This window comes from Colletotrichum aenigma (assembly GCF_013390185.1).
Source record: "Colletotrichum aenigma strain Cg56 chromosome Unknown KSG_Cg56_contig03, whole genome shotgun sequence".
Lineage (NCBI taxonomy): Eukaryota > Fungi > Ascomycota > Sordariomycetes > Glomerellales > Glomerellaceae > Colletotrichum > Colletotrichum aenigma.
Window position 1 is genome coordinate 5,867,033 of NW_023500909.1, and position 14,176 is coordinate 5,881,208.

The window sequence follows — 14,176 nt, forward strand, 5'->3', positions numbered from 1 at the left end:
AGAGATCTCTAACCGAGCATCCAGATCCGGCAAGGCGCTCAGCTGCGACCCCTGCCCGAATGGACTGTTGGTGCGCCGCCGGACCACCCTACACGAGCTTATTGCCCTTTTGCTTCACTCCAGCCGTTGGTGATGGCCTTGGACAGCTGCCAAGAAAGGATTGGTCTACTTCGCTTCTGTAAAGAGAGCGCCACAATGCAGGTGCTTGACTCTGTTCAGTCTCCCAGGCCACCCGCCGACTGGTAAAGCCTGGTGTTCTCGGGCACGTCGGATCGTAAAGAGCGCATGTGGAGTGCATGTACATAATAGACGACGATTCCCACGAGCAGCTGCGGTGCGCCGTTTTCGCTACGGTTCCTTCCCGCGGTTTTCTTACTTTGCCGGCCTGAAACTCGGCAGCGTTCACCTGAAGTCCTCCCCATCCACACCCTCCACCATGAAGTCCTCTTACGTCCTCCTCGCAACCCTCGGCCTCGCCGCCGCCCAGCAAAAGTTCACCGACGTGATCCCAGAGTGCTCCGTCAAGTGCCTCACCCAGGCCGTCAAGGACGGAACCAAGTGCAGCAGCATCGACGACTCTCAGTGCATCTGCGAGGCCACCAACTACCGCAACATCTACACCGTCGGCGTCTCCTGCGTCCTTTCTGCCTGCGGCGGTGACGTTGCAACCGGTACGCTCGTCCCTCGGCCTGCTTCCTGGAATACTCCATGAAGCCTACATCTGCGATAACATGCTGGTATGGAAACTAGCTTACACTCACACACCACAGGTGAACTCCTCCCCGCAGCCGCCAAGTTCTGCCGCGAAGTCACCGGCGGAGCTTCCGCGCCACCCGTATCCTCCGCGTCCGCCGCTGTTTCCTCTGCCGTCTCTTCCGCGATTGCCTCCGCAACCAGTGCGGCCTCCAACGCTACGGCTGGTGTCACCGGCACCAGTACCCCTACATCTGGTGCAACTGCTACTGGTAGTGGCGCTGCTGCATCAAGCACCACTCAGGCCGGTTCAGCTGCTGGCGTTGGCTCGATGGGAGCTTTTGGTATGCTCGCACTGGGCGCTCTCGCTGCATTCTAAGTGGCATCTCGTCAAGAGAAGGGCACAAACTCTGCTGAGATAATTCAGCGAGGTTAAGGGACAGACAAGATAATGCAAATATCCTGTAATATGATATGGCGGTATATTCGTTCCTTTCTATCAAGCATTACGTGTCTATGATTACTCCATCTATTCGCTCTCAGCAGCTATATCTACGGCCTCTTGATGATCGGAACAGCGGTATTAGCTTCTGCATCCCCGTCCTTGGGCGCGTTCACCCAACTCTCAATCCGTTTGGACACTGCACCGCTCTTCTCCTCCACTTGGCGGAAATACAAATCAGCGCATATCCAGGTTAAGGTGAATATGATACTCGCTGTCGCTGTCCACGCAAAGAGAAGGGTCCAAGGATACTGCAAAGCTTCGGACATGATCAGATGTACAGGGTCCTGTGGCCTCAGCAGCCTCCAGAAGAAGTCTCTCAGCGGGCCCTTCAGGATGATAGGCGGCAACTGGTGCACGAGGTACCATGAAAAAGAAATCTTGCCCAGATACTGCAACACCGGTGCTTCGAGCCGTCTCGCGATGGAGGGGGATGTTGCGATGACCGAGATGACCATCAAGCCGCCCAGAGACTGGTAGCAGGACCTGACGACTGAGAAAGTGTTGCGACCGGACTCTGCCCAGCGCCTCGATCGGATAGATGCCAGCCACTGGTAGCCGACGTGGGCCACCCCGGTCCCTTCATCGCCCTCGAAGCACATGAGATACAGGCCTCCAAGCAGAAGAACGGTCTTTGCTAGGCCAACAAGCCTAGCTCTGCTTGCCGTAGCCCTTCGCAGGAACAAGACTGGCGACCCAATGACGGACCACTCATGCCTCGCCTGTATCAGCGCAACAATCTCCGCCAGCCACGCGCCGCCAAGGAAGCAAAAGAGATCCCAGTACCCATGATAGATGAAGTATCCCGCTAGTCCAATCATGCCCACGAGCTTATGCTGTGTCTTCCACAATGAGCACCCAAGCAGCGTCAGGTACAACACACACGACCCGCGAAACGTCACCGGGATCGTCCACAGCTGATTATTGAACCCTTCATGCCACGCCAGATTCATCGGCTCCGCGATATCAACCAAGTAGTCCACCAGCAGCCTCGCATGCTGCAGCGGCGCCGTCCACGGCTTCAGCCCGCGCGTTACATGCTCCGCGAACGGCCGCGTCGTGACGCCAACAAAGTACGCCGCGTTCGCGAGCACGGTGATGGGTATGATGGGCAGGTACAGCCGCAGCCAGCGCCGCACGAGCGTCAGCTGAAAGTACCGCGAGAAGGCGCCCTCGCCGCCGCTGCTGCGCGCGAGCACGCTGTGCGCCATTGCGTAGCCGCCGATGATGAAGAAGAGCGGCACCATGGAGTGCACCGCGAACGGCAGGCGCAGGATCGGGAGCTGGAAGAGCCAGCGGTTCTCGGAGGAGGGCGAGGCCCAGAAGGAGTTGTAGGGCGCGGCGAATTCGCCCATGATGTAGTGGTTGTAGGAGACCGAGACGGCGGCGATGGCGCGGACGCCGTCGAGCCAGCGTATCCTCTCCATGACTGGTAGATAGAATCTGTGAAGAGGATGTCTAGTTTCGTGATGCGAGTATTTGCTCAATGCTGTCAGATCGAGATACTGACAGAAACAGGTTGGATTAAAATGGGTTCAAAAGGGTATGGCCCCCAAAACGAGAGCAATATGCGGAAACCGGACCGCCTGATGCTTGGATGATCGGAGAGATGATCACGTCAAAATGCTCCGCCCAACGAACTCGGCTTTAGCCATATAAATCAGATCGGCATTCAACAACCATAATCGGGCGTAAATTCGCCGAAGACGTTTCGTCAACCTGCGCAAGACACGGTCGGCGGCGAGTTTCACATTGGGCAGCAAGCTTGACTCGCCTCCCTGTCCAGCAATACAACGCGTCTTGTCACAACAGTAAACTTTGTTCTGGCGTCGCAGCCAAGCTGTGACAGGAACATGACTGACTCCTGTAACTACTCCCACCGAAAACTCCACTCCAGCATTGGAGCATTGGCATTCCTGGTGGCCTGGGGACAATATGCGATTTCGAGTGCGATGGGGAGATGCGGCCCGAGGAAGATGACCATCCAGCGGGAACAGCACAAAAAAAGCAGAGTCCACTTGTCTCACCGCACGATGCGACGATCTCGTAACGGTTCCTGCATAACGCGTCGTCTCATCATGTTACTCCTTCCAACTTCTGGATGAACGTTAAAGAAGCTGGCATTGTATTAAGAGCAGCACGTCAACCCAAGCTTCTGGGAATCTGTGAGAGTTTGATTGTGTTCGTCCCGTCTTTCGTTGACTTTCGCCCGATATTTGTCCTTCCCATCTCCTTCGCACCACACTCTATTAAGCCACCATCACCATGTCTGAGAAGGGCTCAGAGTACAGCTCTGAGAATGAGAGCACACTAGTTACACCGATAGAGACGACAAAGCCAGTATGGCCACTGGCGACGCCACGGACTAGGAAAGAGTTGTACCACACCATCATCAAGTACAACTACTGCGTCTTTCCCATTAGTCTGGGACTCACATTCTGTCGTAAGTACTCCAGATTCTTCATTCTTATTACTCAAAGGGGAGATGTTCTGACTCGCCGGTATGTAGTCCTCTGGAAGCTTGCCTACGTAACAAATCGTTACCAAAATGCCGTCGCCGTCGACAACCAATGGAACTGGGCGACTATTCTCCAAACATCACTCCTGTTCTTTGGTCTCCTAGCCCAAATGCCACCGTACGTCTCCGTATGGAGCCTGTGCATGCCCATGCGACCAGGCTCGCACGCCCAAGGGCCGGCGAAGCGTGACTTCAGGAGCTTGAGAGTGTGCCTTGTGACGAAAGGTACAAACTTTGATGTAATTGCACGCTTGAATGCCCCATCGGCGGTCTTTGAGCAAAACTAACATGTTTGAAGACCGTCATCAGAGCCGCCAGGGCCTGGGCACCAATGCAAAACATCCCAGGCGTGCGTTTCCACGTCCTGCTGGATGACGAGACGAAGGAAGTCGAGTTTCGCCAAGCACTCCCCTCCTTCGTCCAGATCGTCGTAGTTCCGTCGGCCTTCACCCCGAGCAAGGCCAAGTACAAGGCTCGCGCGCTGGAGTACTACCGCAGGAACCAGCAGCTCGGAAGCGGCGACTGGGTCCTCCATCTCGACGAAGAGTCCATGATCGACGAGGCTGTGATGGAGGCGTGCATCAACTCCATCACGAAGAGCGACATTGACATGTTCATGGTACGTTCATTCCTGAGTTGTAGTTCTTTATGAAAAAGGTTGCTGACGAAGGCGTGTTGGACAGGGAACGCTGCACTACAACGACGTCAACCACTGGAAGAACGGCTTCCTCTCTACGGCCGAGACGCTCCGCTCGCAAGAGGACTTTGGAAAGTTCTCCTTCTCGGTCAGGATGCGCAACAAGCCCATGCTTGGGTGGATGCACGGCTCTTGGATCCTGATCAACGGCGCTGTCGAGAACGCCACCACCTGGGACACCGATTGCCAAGCAGAAGACTTTTGGTTTGCCTACAACGTATGTTGATTTTCCCTACCCTCAAGGAGAATGTGAGAAGATGGAATACTAACTTGAGCTTTGTTAAAGTCTTCCGCAAAGGGATACAAGTTCGGATGGATTTGGGACCCTGTCCACGAGCAGCCCAACGAGACGTTCCAAGACTTTTGGAAGCAGCGCAGGAGGTGGTACACGGGCATCCTCTCTATCCCCAGCGTCATCGTGCAAATTTCACTCGTGGTCAGCGTCATTGGTGAGCTGGTATGCTGGATTGGGTATGTTTAGCTCCTTCCCTCCCAGTGCAATATTACATCAAGTGCATTACTAACGCTGGATACCACAGACCCATCTACACACAGCTCGGCGGGTCTTTCATCATTCCCAAATGGCTTTTCATCTGGGGCCTCTGGCATTTCACCGTCGACACCCACAGTCTACTGGTCGCATCATTCATGTCAGATCTCACGGCACCAGAGGGCGTGACGTGGCTTCAGACGGTGCAACATGCCATCCAGACGGTGTTGCTTGCGCCGATAGTCCGTCTCATACAGGTCTCGGCCCTGGTGACGTGTATCTTTAATCCGGCCAAGGGGTTCGCGATTGTGTCAAAGAAATAGAAGAGAGCAGTCATCGTAACAGACATTAGAAGATAGAGCGGGATGGGAGTATCGCTGGGCGAGCTTGTCCTCATTAATAGAACCACTAATTTAGACACCGAAAGGACCGTGCAGTACGCCTATTCACTTACACGCATCGAGGTGCATGGTAGTAGTATGGGAAGCCCTGTCACAGCCTAATGAGCCGTTTTAGCCACGTCACATAACGCCCAGAGGTAGCCTGTCTATTGTGATGGAACGCGGGCCACACTTTTGGACATATCATGGGCCGAGCCGTTCTCTGCGGGTCCGATCGGTATGCTTCCGGAGCTCCCGCAGGGTGGCGCTCGGGTGGCGTCCCAGCACACGCACCGTTGGCTGAATCATAGAAAGCTTGATTTAACGATTCTCTTGTATTAACGAGCAGGTATCTTAGTTAAAGGTAGCAATGATCTTGTCCGCCATCTCAGGCAGGGTCTTCGCAACGACGTCCATCTTTCCGAAAATATCAGGCAGCTCCTCTCCCTCCAAAGCCTCACAGTAGGCAGCGTTGAAACTGGATCACAAGTCAGAATATGACAAAACCTTTACAGGGCAGAAATAGTACTTACCCAACAGTCTTTGCTGTTGACGCATCCCAGAGATGCGCAGCCGCAAACCAAGGCTTGCCGTTCTCAGACAGCTTCTTCAGAATCGGCGCATACGCCTCAGGCGTCGGCTTCGCCAGCCCCGACGAGTCGCACGACAGCAGATTCTCAACCGGCATGTCCACGCCTCCCCGCGAGAAGTAACCGCCAACACGCGCAATGTCGCCCGCCGTGAAGCACCAGACAGTGAAGCCGGCGTCGCGCAGCTTCTGGACGCACTCGGCGGCGCCCTCGCGCAGGCGCAGCTTCTTCCACTCGTCAATCAGGTAGTTGACGTCGTCGTCGGTGCAGAACTCGCGCGGCTTCTCGATGCCGGCGTAGTGCAGACAGCGGTAGAAGAGCGACTGGAAGACCTTGAAGAAGACGACGTAGCGGCCGGACATGGAGAGGTAGGTGTACTCGCGCTCGGCGACCTCGAGCCAGCAGCAGCCGAGGAGCTTCGGCTGGATGCCCCGGGCCTTGAGGCGCTCGCCCAGGCGCTCGTCGATAGCCTCAAACAGGTGCTCGTACGAGACGAGAGTGCCGACGACGTCGAACACGACGTTCTTTGATGCGGCCATCGTGATATGTGTGTGTGTTGTGTTTGTGTTGTGTGTGCGGAAAGTGGAGGCCGATGAGTGAGGGGGTTTTGCGGGGTTGAGAACAAGACACGATTCAGCGCCTAATTAAGACACAGGGCCTGATGAAGTAATGGAAATGCTTGGTTGCCGGGTTGGAACTGCATCTGACGATGTGGCTTTTTCTGAGTAATCCTCATATACGGCGCCAGACAAGAAGCAGGTTAAATAAAAGAGACTACGATGCTTATCGCAGGCGAGGGCCGGCGGCCGATGCATATCACCAAACACGCGTCCGTGATCTCCAATCTTTCCCCGCATTCTGGAACACCCCCCGAGCGGTTTCGGGGTTGGACATCCCCGGACCGGAAGGGAACGTTTTCCGGGCACTGGGCCCCTTGCTGCGCTGCGCACCCGGATGAGCCAAAGGACATTCCGGTCGGTCGGTTAAATCCAAGGGGCTATGCTAGATAGCCGGGCCGGTGTCTTTGAAAGCGTGGTTTGTGAGATGAGATGCTCGTGATGTCGATCTTATCTTGCGCACCGATGGGACGGTGCCGCGACTCCTATCGGCCCATCGGGCGCACCCTGCACACTGGCGGCTCCACAGATAATGAGCGAACAGGTGAGGATACCCTCATGTTCAGTGAACTTTAACCAAGTCGGCCGAGACGCGTTTACGTGAGTGAGTGTTGGCTTTAAAAGTGACGCCTCTCCGAGATTTGAAGCGCCGCACCGACCAGTTAGTGAAATCAGTCACCGACGAGTCATTTTGGTTGTTTTTATCTCGTACCCCGCTATCAGATCTGAACTTCTTCAAACTACGCACTATTGTTATCACCATCACAATGGTTCTCCCGATCAGCAACCCAACAAAGTCTTACTGGATTGAGGGGGCTGAATCCCCCCTCCGCAACTTTCGTTCGACCGAGGAGCTGCCCAAGGAAGTTGATGTGGTAATTGTTGGCAGTGGTTATGCTGGTGCGACGACCGCATACTGGCTTCAAAAGGTACCCCTAGAAAAGCCCCTTCGCAACGCATTTGAACCGCCGTCTGACCACGATTTCAAGTTCACGGAAAATGCGCCGCAGAAGCCCAAGATGCTCATGCTGGAGGCGCGCGACATTTGCGGCTCATCAACAGGCCGCAATGGCGGGCAGCTGAGGCCTCACGCCTACTCCCGCTACAAGCCGTGGTCCGCCCGTTTTGGCCCCAAGGTCGGAATGGAGCTCATCAAGCATGAGATGGCGCATCTCCCCGCATTCAAAGAGCTCGCCGCTGCAGAGGGCATCGCGGAAGAGATCTGCCTAAAGTTCGGCGAGACCTTTGATGCGGCCATGACCGACGAGGCGTGGGAGCGTCTGAAGGGCAACTACGAGGCCATGAAGAAGGACCACGGAGAAGATGATGATGTGGTCAAGGTCTGCAGGCTGATCGAGGACCCGAAAACCGCAGAGGAGTTCACACAGATGAAGTCTTGCGTAGGCGCAGTGGTGCATCCTGCCGGTCAAGTGTGAGTATCGTGTCCTCATTAATGCCAAGACTTCAGGGGTAGCTGACAAATTTTTCGCAGATGGCCGTACAAATTCGTCCACGCCTTGCTCAGGAAAGTCCTTGAGACGGGCAACCTGAACCTCCAAGCGCACACACCCGCCGATAGCGTTTCTGAAAAGGATGCCGACGGCTGGGTGACTGTCAAGACTCCTAGGGGCGATGTAAAAGCAAAGGCTGTGGTGCACGCTACCAACAGATGGGCCTCGCACCTTCTGCCTAAATTCAGCAATCTGATCTTTGAAGACCGATGCACCATCGCGTCTTTGAAGGCTCCGGAAGGCTTCATCAAGCATACTGGTGCTCAGCACTGGGATAGCAACGTGAACGTGAGTTTTCAATTCATCCTGTCTCAAGACCCCTGAACAGGCGTCTAATGAACTTGGCCAGAACTACCATCTTCAACTCCCGCCACCGTACAACAACATCATTATCGGCGGCGCGAGGCAACTTCTCTGCCATTACCCGGACAAGTGCATCCTGAACGACGAAGAGGATCAGCAATTTGAGGGTGCCCCCGAATTCTATGAGACATGGCCATCATCCGATATTGTTGGCTGGGAGGGCGGAGAAAAGGCAGAATTTGCTAAGCCTGTCAACGAGGGCGGCTGCTGGTCTGGTGGTAAGTTGACCTCATGATGATTACCACAGCAGACTCGTTGACATCTTTAACAGTTGACTCCTCGAGCATTGACGGATTCCCCTTTGTCGGGGCCATCCCCGAACAAGACGGACATTTCGTTACGGCGGGATTCTCTGGTCACGGTACATGCTCCTCATTCATAAGAAATTCAGGATTCTAGCTAACAAATGTCAAGGCATGCCCAGAATTCTGGGCTCTACCGCTCATCTCACCCCTCTCATCCTCGACGCTTTGGGTGTCAAGTACACCGCCCCGTCGATAGCCGCGCCCTTCCCTCCCCTGCCTGGTCCCTTCTTTGCCACTGCCGAGCGAATTGAGAAGTTGCAAAAGGTTGATGCCGCGCCGAAGTGGGAGGAGGAGAGGAAGAGCAGCCTAGAAAGCGCGAAGAAGCCGTTCTGCAATGACGCTCGCAGCCGCCCGAGACTGTAGCGTGGAAGTGGAGGAGTAGAACACCCATTGAGAGCCTCTTCATCTGTAAAAAATGGGGCCTCGTGTATATAAAGTGCTCAATAATTGGGCCGAGAAAATAATGAAGAACCTACAAAATAGTACTTAAGAAACCCACTTTGGAATGGCTGATTGTAGAGTGAGATGCGGTTGAGATATACCGCCAGAACTCAGCATAGTCCACCAACCTCACATCAACTATGAACCAAGGTGAGTGACCTAGCGAATGCTTGAAATACCAGTCATAAAGTCACGTCTAGACTATTTGATCTTCAAAGCTGGGGCTTCCATGTTACGTTAGTACAGTATGTTTTGTACTGGCGAAGGGTGACTTATGCCCCCCATTACGTGGTGCTCTCTTACTCAAAGCTGTCCACGCCGAATGGAAGACATCAAGGTCAGGCAGGCATCTACAGGTCGGCGAGATTTCAAGCGGGAGGGAAATGTACAGTCTCTTTACTAATTAAACAATGACTAAACGACCGGGGTGCCGGGTCGAGCCTGACTCAGTCATCTCGCGTCTGCCCCGCCGCCGATGGCACACCATCGATCGCCGCCAGCTCCCCCGCATCAATGTCCGTCTCCGCGGGCTTCTCCGGCACCAAGCGGATAAGGAAGACCATGCAGGGCACGGCCAGCAGCAGGATGGCGCAGTTGACGATGAATGCAACCTTGGGGTCGGCGCCGGAGTTGGTATTGATGGCGTACGAGACAGCCTGTCCCGCCGTCTCGAACGCTCTGAAGAGGCCGCCGGTTCTGGAGCTGGACGCCACGTCGGTAGAAAAGGTGCCCAGGATCCAGTAGAGGGACAGCTGGGTCCAGTAGCCGGTCGTGAAGATGATGAGATAGGGGATGTAGGCTTCGGCCCATCTTCTGCCGTGGCTATTGAGAGGCACTGTTAGCAAGTTGAAGGATTGAAAGGTGGAGGGATGCACGTACGTTTCATAGTCCAATGCCGGCTTGGAGAGGCCGAACTTGCCGTACTCGATACCAATCCAGACGAAGCAGGCTGCCTGGGGAATGGACCACATGGCAAAGGAGATCCATGCTCTCTTTGACTGGGACCAACGGGTGTTATCCAAAAGCTTTCCGTAGGCAATGACCAGCGGGATGGTGATCGTGGCTGAGACCCGTATTAGATGGCTTCCTAGTATGTAGGTACGAGGACTACTTACGCATGATCAAAGAAGATAGCGCGCGAGCACGGACAGAGAAGTGCAAGGAAAGATAGGTTCCCATGGTTCCACCGTAGAAGAACGAGTAGAAGGAGGGAATAAAGATGAGCCAAGTCTGTCCCTGGTGTTAGTTTATGACAGAAGTGTTTACGAAGGGGAGCTTCATACCTTGGGACGCTGTGCGTGCTTCCACAGGGCAGAGAATTCTTGCTTCCAGCTGATGCTTGGAGACATCGGGATCTTGGCACCGTCTCTACGTCGGACGCGCCTGGTGGGGGACAGGAGGAATGCCCAGATGACACCAGTGCACTCTGTGAAAATAGCTTTGGTCAGTTACTGTAAGCTTTCACAGACACGATGCGAAGACGTACCGAAGCCAACGAAGATGAGGTACGTAGACCACGCAATACCGCCGGCAGTGCTATCAGAGTAGTTGGTGGAGAAGTTGATTGCACCTCCCATCACACTGCCAGAGTTTCTCATTGCGGACCAGATGCCCAGATAGAAGCCTCTGTCGTCTTGCTTCGGGTACGACAACATGGCGGTGGTCTCGGCGACGTAAAGGAATCCCGATGTGAAGCCTCCAATCAGCTAGAAAAGTGTTAGACTGAGTCAAACGATCAATGACAATGGAAGATGACCTACCCTAGCAAAGAGAAGGTACCAATCAACACCGTACTTGGCGTTGACATAGTAGGCAGAGCCAGCCAGGGGCATGGCAATGGCAGCAATCATGCAAGACCACTTGATGCCGAATTTGTTGATCAGAGGTCCTCCGAAGAGGGTCATCACGCAGCCAGCCGCATAGTTGAGCGAGTTTGCCAAGTTGGCGAGGTACGGGGTGGAGAGTCCACCACCTCCGAGGTTGGAGATGGCATCGGACATGGCGGGGCCGACGAAAGACAACCTGCAACGGAAGACACACCATTTAGTTTCCACACTTGCATCGATGCACAGGCGTTTGCTTTCACTCACGCTCCAAACAGGATCATCTGCCAAAGAACACTGCGCCAGAACTTGGTGAACTTTGGCGCGCGCAGGTAAGCGTCGTCGATGCCATAGTGGTCGGCTTCAATCACATGGCTGGGCACGGTGCCCAGCTCAGTGGTGTCGTCGACCTTTGTGTCGTCTTTCGTGGGTTCAGGAGCCATGGTGAAGAGACGGTGAGATTTGGCGTATCTCGATTAAGAAGAGATCAGTGCGGCAAAGAGAATGTGTCTAAACGACCATTGGAGTTATATATTCAAGCTTTTGGGTGTCGCCTATCAGTCGCCCAGACAGGAACTTGGAACATCCGTATCAATGGACTTGGTTTGGGTGAGGCCCAGGCGCTGCGGAGGGCCAGTCAGGAGTGTGCCATTGTCATCCATGGCACGCCGGCCTGGAGATAACAAGTGACACGCGCCCATCTAAAATCCCCGATGCGTATCTGTCAAGCGGATGGCCCTTGCAACAGCAGCAACCTTGCCACTAGATTCCGATCCCCTTCAATGAAACGCAACTGTTCCTGGCTTGGCATCCAAACTCCAAGCTGGCCGGCTTCACAATGTCAAAAGCCCAATTCAACATCAGACAATCCGTTCAATTGAACATGGCAATTGAAATGGCCAGGCCCTCTGCTAATAATGCCAACATGTCGCCATCAAGGTATCAAAACATGAGCCCATTTCCCCAGACGGCCAGTGTCCTCGCACCCCGCTGACATCCCGGATGGCGGCCGCGGGATGGCTAGATGACAAGCTCTCCCCCCATCGACACATGCTACCCTGCTCATGTGGCCTCCCAACCTCGACCAACCACATACGACCGCAGACCGGCAACGAGCAACAGTGTTGGCTCTTATCTGCACCGGCCCGGTTCCGGTTCCCCTGATAAACGTGGTCTTTCCAGGGGGCAGGCAGCGTTGATAACGTTCCGGGACCGGGTAAGGTAAGCCAGACGAGGCGGGAAAGTTGAGCACGGCCGCCAGGTTGCAGGGCGGCGAGCAATGGTTATCCTGCATATCCCGCGTTATCTGTGGGTGAAGTTGCAGTGGAGCTCTCTCTGCTGTCTCTCCCTCCCAGCTGGGTATCTGTCTGCTCCTCTAGCTTCTACTTAGTCGGCAGGTGTCCGGGGTGTGGTGGAACAGGCGAACTCCATCGGTTTGGGGTATCTGAGCCGAAAGCGGGGGAGGACCCAGCAAGCAAGCGATAGCGCTGACGGCGAACATTTCCCACACATTTCCCGGGGGAACTTTATAACAGCGAGGTCCGGCCGAACGTGGCTGCTAAGCGTGGTGTTACCAAAAGCAGTCAGTGGTTTGTTAGTGCGCTGTAATTCGATTTACATATTCAATTGGCACCAGACGGGCGGATTGATTGATAGACAGACACTGCTTTCTCCGGATACGGATAAGCCATGCCGCCCTCCCCGCTCCCGGTTCCGAACTCGACGACCTCCTTCTGGAGGTCAAGTCCGCACCCGCTCGACAATCACCGGTCTACCCCCAACGTCCCCTCACAGGTCGATATTGCCGTCATTGGCGCCGGCTATGCAGGTGTCTCGACGGTCTACCACATCCTCAACATCGCCAAGGCCAAGGGCACCCCGCCCCCGAATATTGTGATTCTCGAGGCGAGAGAGGCGTGCTCCGGGGCTACGGGCCGAAATGGTATGTTGTTGACATGTTCGTTTTTATTGAGATAGGTCTAATGATGCGGCGGTGCAGGCGGCCATCTGAAGCCGGACCCCTACAATCGGCCTTCAACCCTTGCTCTCACGCATGGCGTTGAGGTCGCCGGCGAGTGCGCCAACTTTGAGGCGGACAACCTCGCAGCCGTGAAGAAGGCTATTGAGACCGAGGGCATTGACTGCGACTTTGTGTACACGCGCGCTGTTGACGCGTTGATGAGCGAGTCGATCTGTGAGCGCATGAGGTCTGGCGTTGAGTTGCTGAGGAAACATGGCGTCAAGGTGATGGACGACGTGTACTTTGCCAAGGGGGCGGAGGCAGAGCAAGTAGGTCAACTTGCTGAGATACAACATGTTCAGGTCACTGACAGGAATCAGCTATCGGGCGTCAAAGGCGCCAAGGGGTGCCTCTCATACACCGCGGGCCACCTGTGGCCTTACAAGCTCATCATCGGCCTCCTCGAGAAGGAGCTTGCCGCCGGCGTGAACTTGCAGACACACACACCCGTGACTAAGGTCACAGAAAAGCCCGATGCAGACGGCTTCCTCACACTCACCACGCCGCGGGGAACTGTGCGCGCTAAGAACATCGTGTACGCGACAAACGGCTACACCTCGTCGATCCTGCCCGAGTTCTCGGAAAAGATTGTCCCCGTGCGGGGGATATGCAGCCACATCCACCCCGGCAAGACGCCCGCGCCGCTGCTGCCTCACTCGTACATCATCCGCTGGTCGGAGAGCGAGTACGAGTACCTCATCCCGAGGCTGGACGGCAGCATCGTCGTGGGAGGTGCTAGGGGCGCCTACTACCACGATTTGGAAAAGTGGTATGGCAATGTCAGCGATGATAAGCTGATTGAGGAGGCGAAGCACTACTTTGACGGGTACATGCAAAAGGTCTTCAAGGGTTGGGAAGACACTGGCGCGTACACGAACAAGGTGTGGACTGGAAGTAAGTTGGCATACTCTGGGACTGATGTGAGGTGCTTGCTGACGTTGTTCGCTACTAGTTATGGGTTACTCCACGGACTCAACACCGCATGTCGGCATGGTTCCTGGTAGGCAGAACCAGTTCATGCTGGCCGGTTTCACTGGTCACGGCATGCCGCAGATCTTCTTGTCTGCGAAGGGCGTCGCTTCGATGGTGATGGAGGGTGTAGACTTTAAGAGCACAGGTATCCCAAGGCTTTACGAAACTTCGCAAGCCAGGTTGGACAACCCCAAGAATAATGTCTTGGACAGCTGGAAGGCATCGCAAAAGACTGCACCAAAGCTGTAGATTGG

At 55.0% G+C, this 14,176-nt stretch overlaps 7 protein-coding genes across 7 annotated transcripts; 4 read left to right on the forward strand and 3 right to left on the reverse strand.

Moving 5' to 3' along the window:
• Positions 1 to 436: 436 nt before the first annotated feature.
• On the forward strand, positions 437 to 1,072 carry CGCA056_v005557 (uncharacterized protein; the record flags this gene model as incomplete). The annotated part of the gene is made up of 2 exons (XM_037320809.1): positions 437 to 671; positions 771 to 1,072. The coding sequence occupies 2 exons, from the start codon at positions 437 to 439 to the stop codon at positions 1,070 to 1,072; spliced, it is 537 nt and encodes a 178-aa protein (XP_037182043.1).
• A 173-nt stretch (positions 1,073 to 1,245) lies between these two features.
• Positions 1,246 to 2,622, reverse strand: CGCA056_v005558 (uncharacterized protein; the record flags this gene model as incomplete). The annotated part of the gene is made up of 1 exon (XM_037320810.1): positions 1,246 to 2,622. One exon carries the CDS (start codon positions 2,620 to 2,622, stop codon positions 1,246 to 1,248), a length of 1,377 nt encoding a protein of 458 aa, XP_037182038.1.
• Positions 2,623 to 3,460: 838 nt separating this feature from the next.
• bre-3 (Beta-1,4-mannosyltransferase bre-3) lies at positions 3,461 to 5,223 on the forward strand (the record flags this gene model as incomplete). Its single annotated transcript, XM_037320811.1, has 6 exons — positions 3,461 to 3,638; positions 3,705 to 3,952; positions 4,012 to 4,332; positions 4,397 to 4,627; positions 4,697 to 4,881; positions 4,950 to 5,223. The coding sequence occupies 6 exons, from the start codon at positions 3,461 to 3,463 to the stop codon at positions 5,221 to 5,223; spliced, it is 1,437 nt and encodes a 478-aa protein (XP_037182039.1).
• A 411-nt stretch (positions 5,224 to 5,634) lies between these two features.
• hadL-0 ((S)-2-haloacid dehalogenase) lies at positions 5,635 to 6,409 on the reverse strand (the record flags this gene model as incomplete). The annotated part of the gene is made up of 2 exons (XM_037320812.1): positions 5,635 to 5,758; positions 5,814 to 6,409. 2 exons carry the CDS (start codon positions 6,407 to 6,409, stop codon positions 5,635 to 5,637), a joined length of 720 nt encoding a protein of 239 aa, XP_037181387.1.
• An 845-nt stretch (positions 6,410 to 7,254) lies between these two features.
• CGCA056_v005561 (uncharacterized protein) lies at positions 7,255 to 9,029 on the forward strand (the record flags this gene model as incomplete). Its single annotated transcript, XM_037320813.1, has 5 exons — positions 7,255 to 7,919; positions 7,980 to 8,286; positions 8,348 to 8,579; positions 8,633 to 8,722; positions 8,776 to 9,029. The coding sequence occupies 5 exons, from the start codon at positions 7,255 to 7,257 to the stop codon at positions 9,027 to 9,029; spliced, it is 1,548 nt and encodes a 515-aa protein (XP_037181386.1).
• Positions 9,030 to 9,553: 524 nt separating this feature from the next.
• On the reverse strand, positions 9,554 to 11,373 carry CGCA056_v005562 (UNC93-like protein 2; the record flags this gene model as incomplete). Its single annotated transcript, XM_037320814.1, has 7 exons — positions 9,554 to 9,929; positions 9,987 to 10,170; positions 10,223 to 10,337; positions 10,391 to 10,533; positions 10,594 to 10,813; positions 10,868 to 11,129; positions 11,198 to 11,373. The coding sequence occupies 7 exons, from the start codon at positions 11,371 to 11,373 to the stop codon at positions 9,554 to 9,556; spliced, it is 1,476 nt and encodes a 491-aa protein (XP_037181385.1).
• Positions 11,374 to 12,619: 1,246 nt separating this feature from the next.
• puuB-2 (Gamma-glutamylputrescine oxidoreductase) lies at positions 12,620 to 14,171 on the forward strand (the record flags this gene model as incomplete). Its single annotated transcript, XM_037320815.1, has 4 exons — positions 12,620 to 12,872; positions 12,930 to 13,219; positions 13,271 to 13,844; positions 13,903 to 14,171. 4 exons carry the CDS (start codon positions 12,620 to 12,622, stop codon positions 14,169 to 14,171), a joined length of 1,386 nt encoding a protein of 461 aa, XP_037182046.1.
• Positions 14,172 to 14,176: the final 5 nt, after the last annotated feature.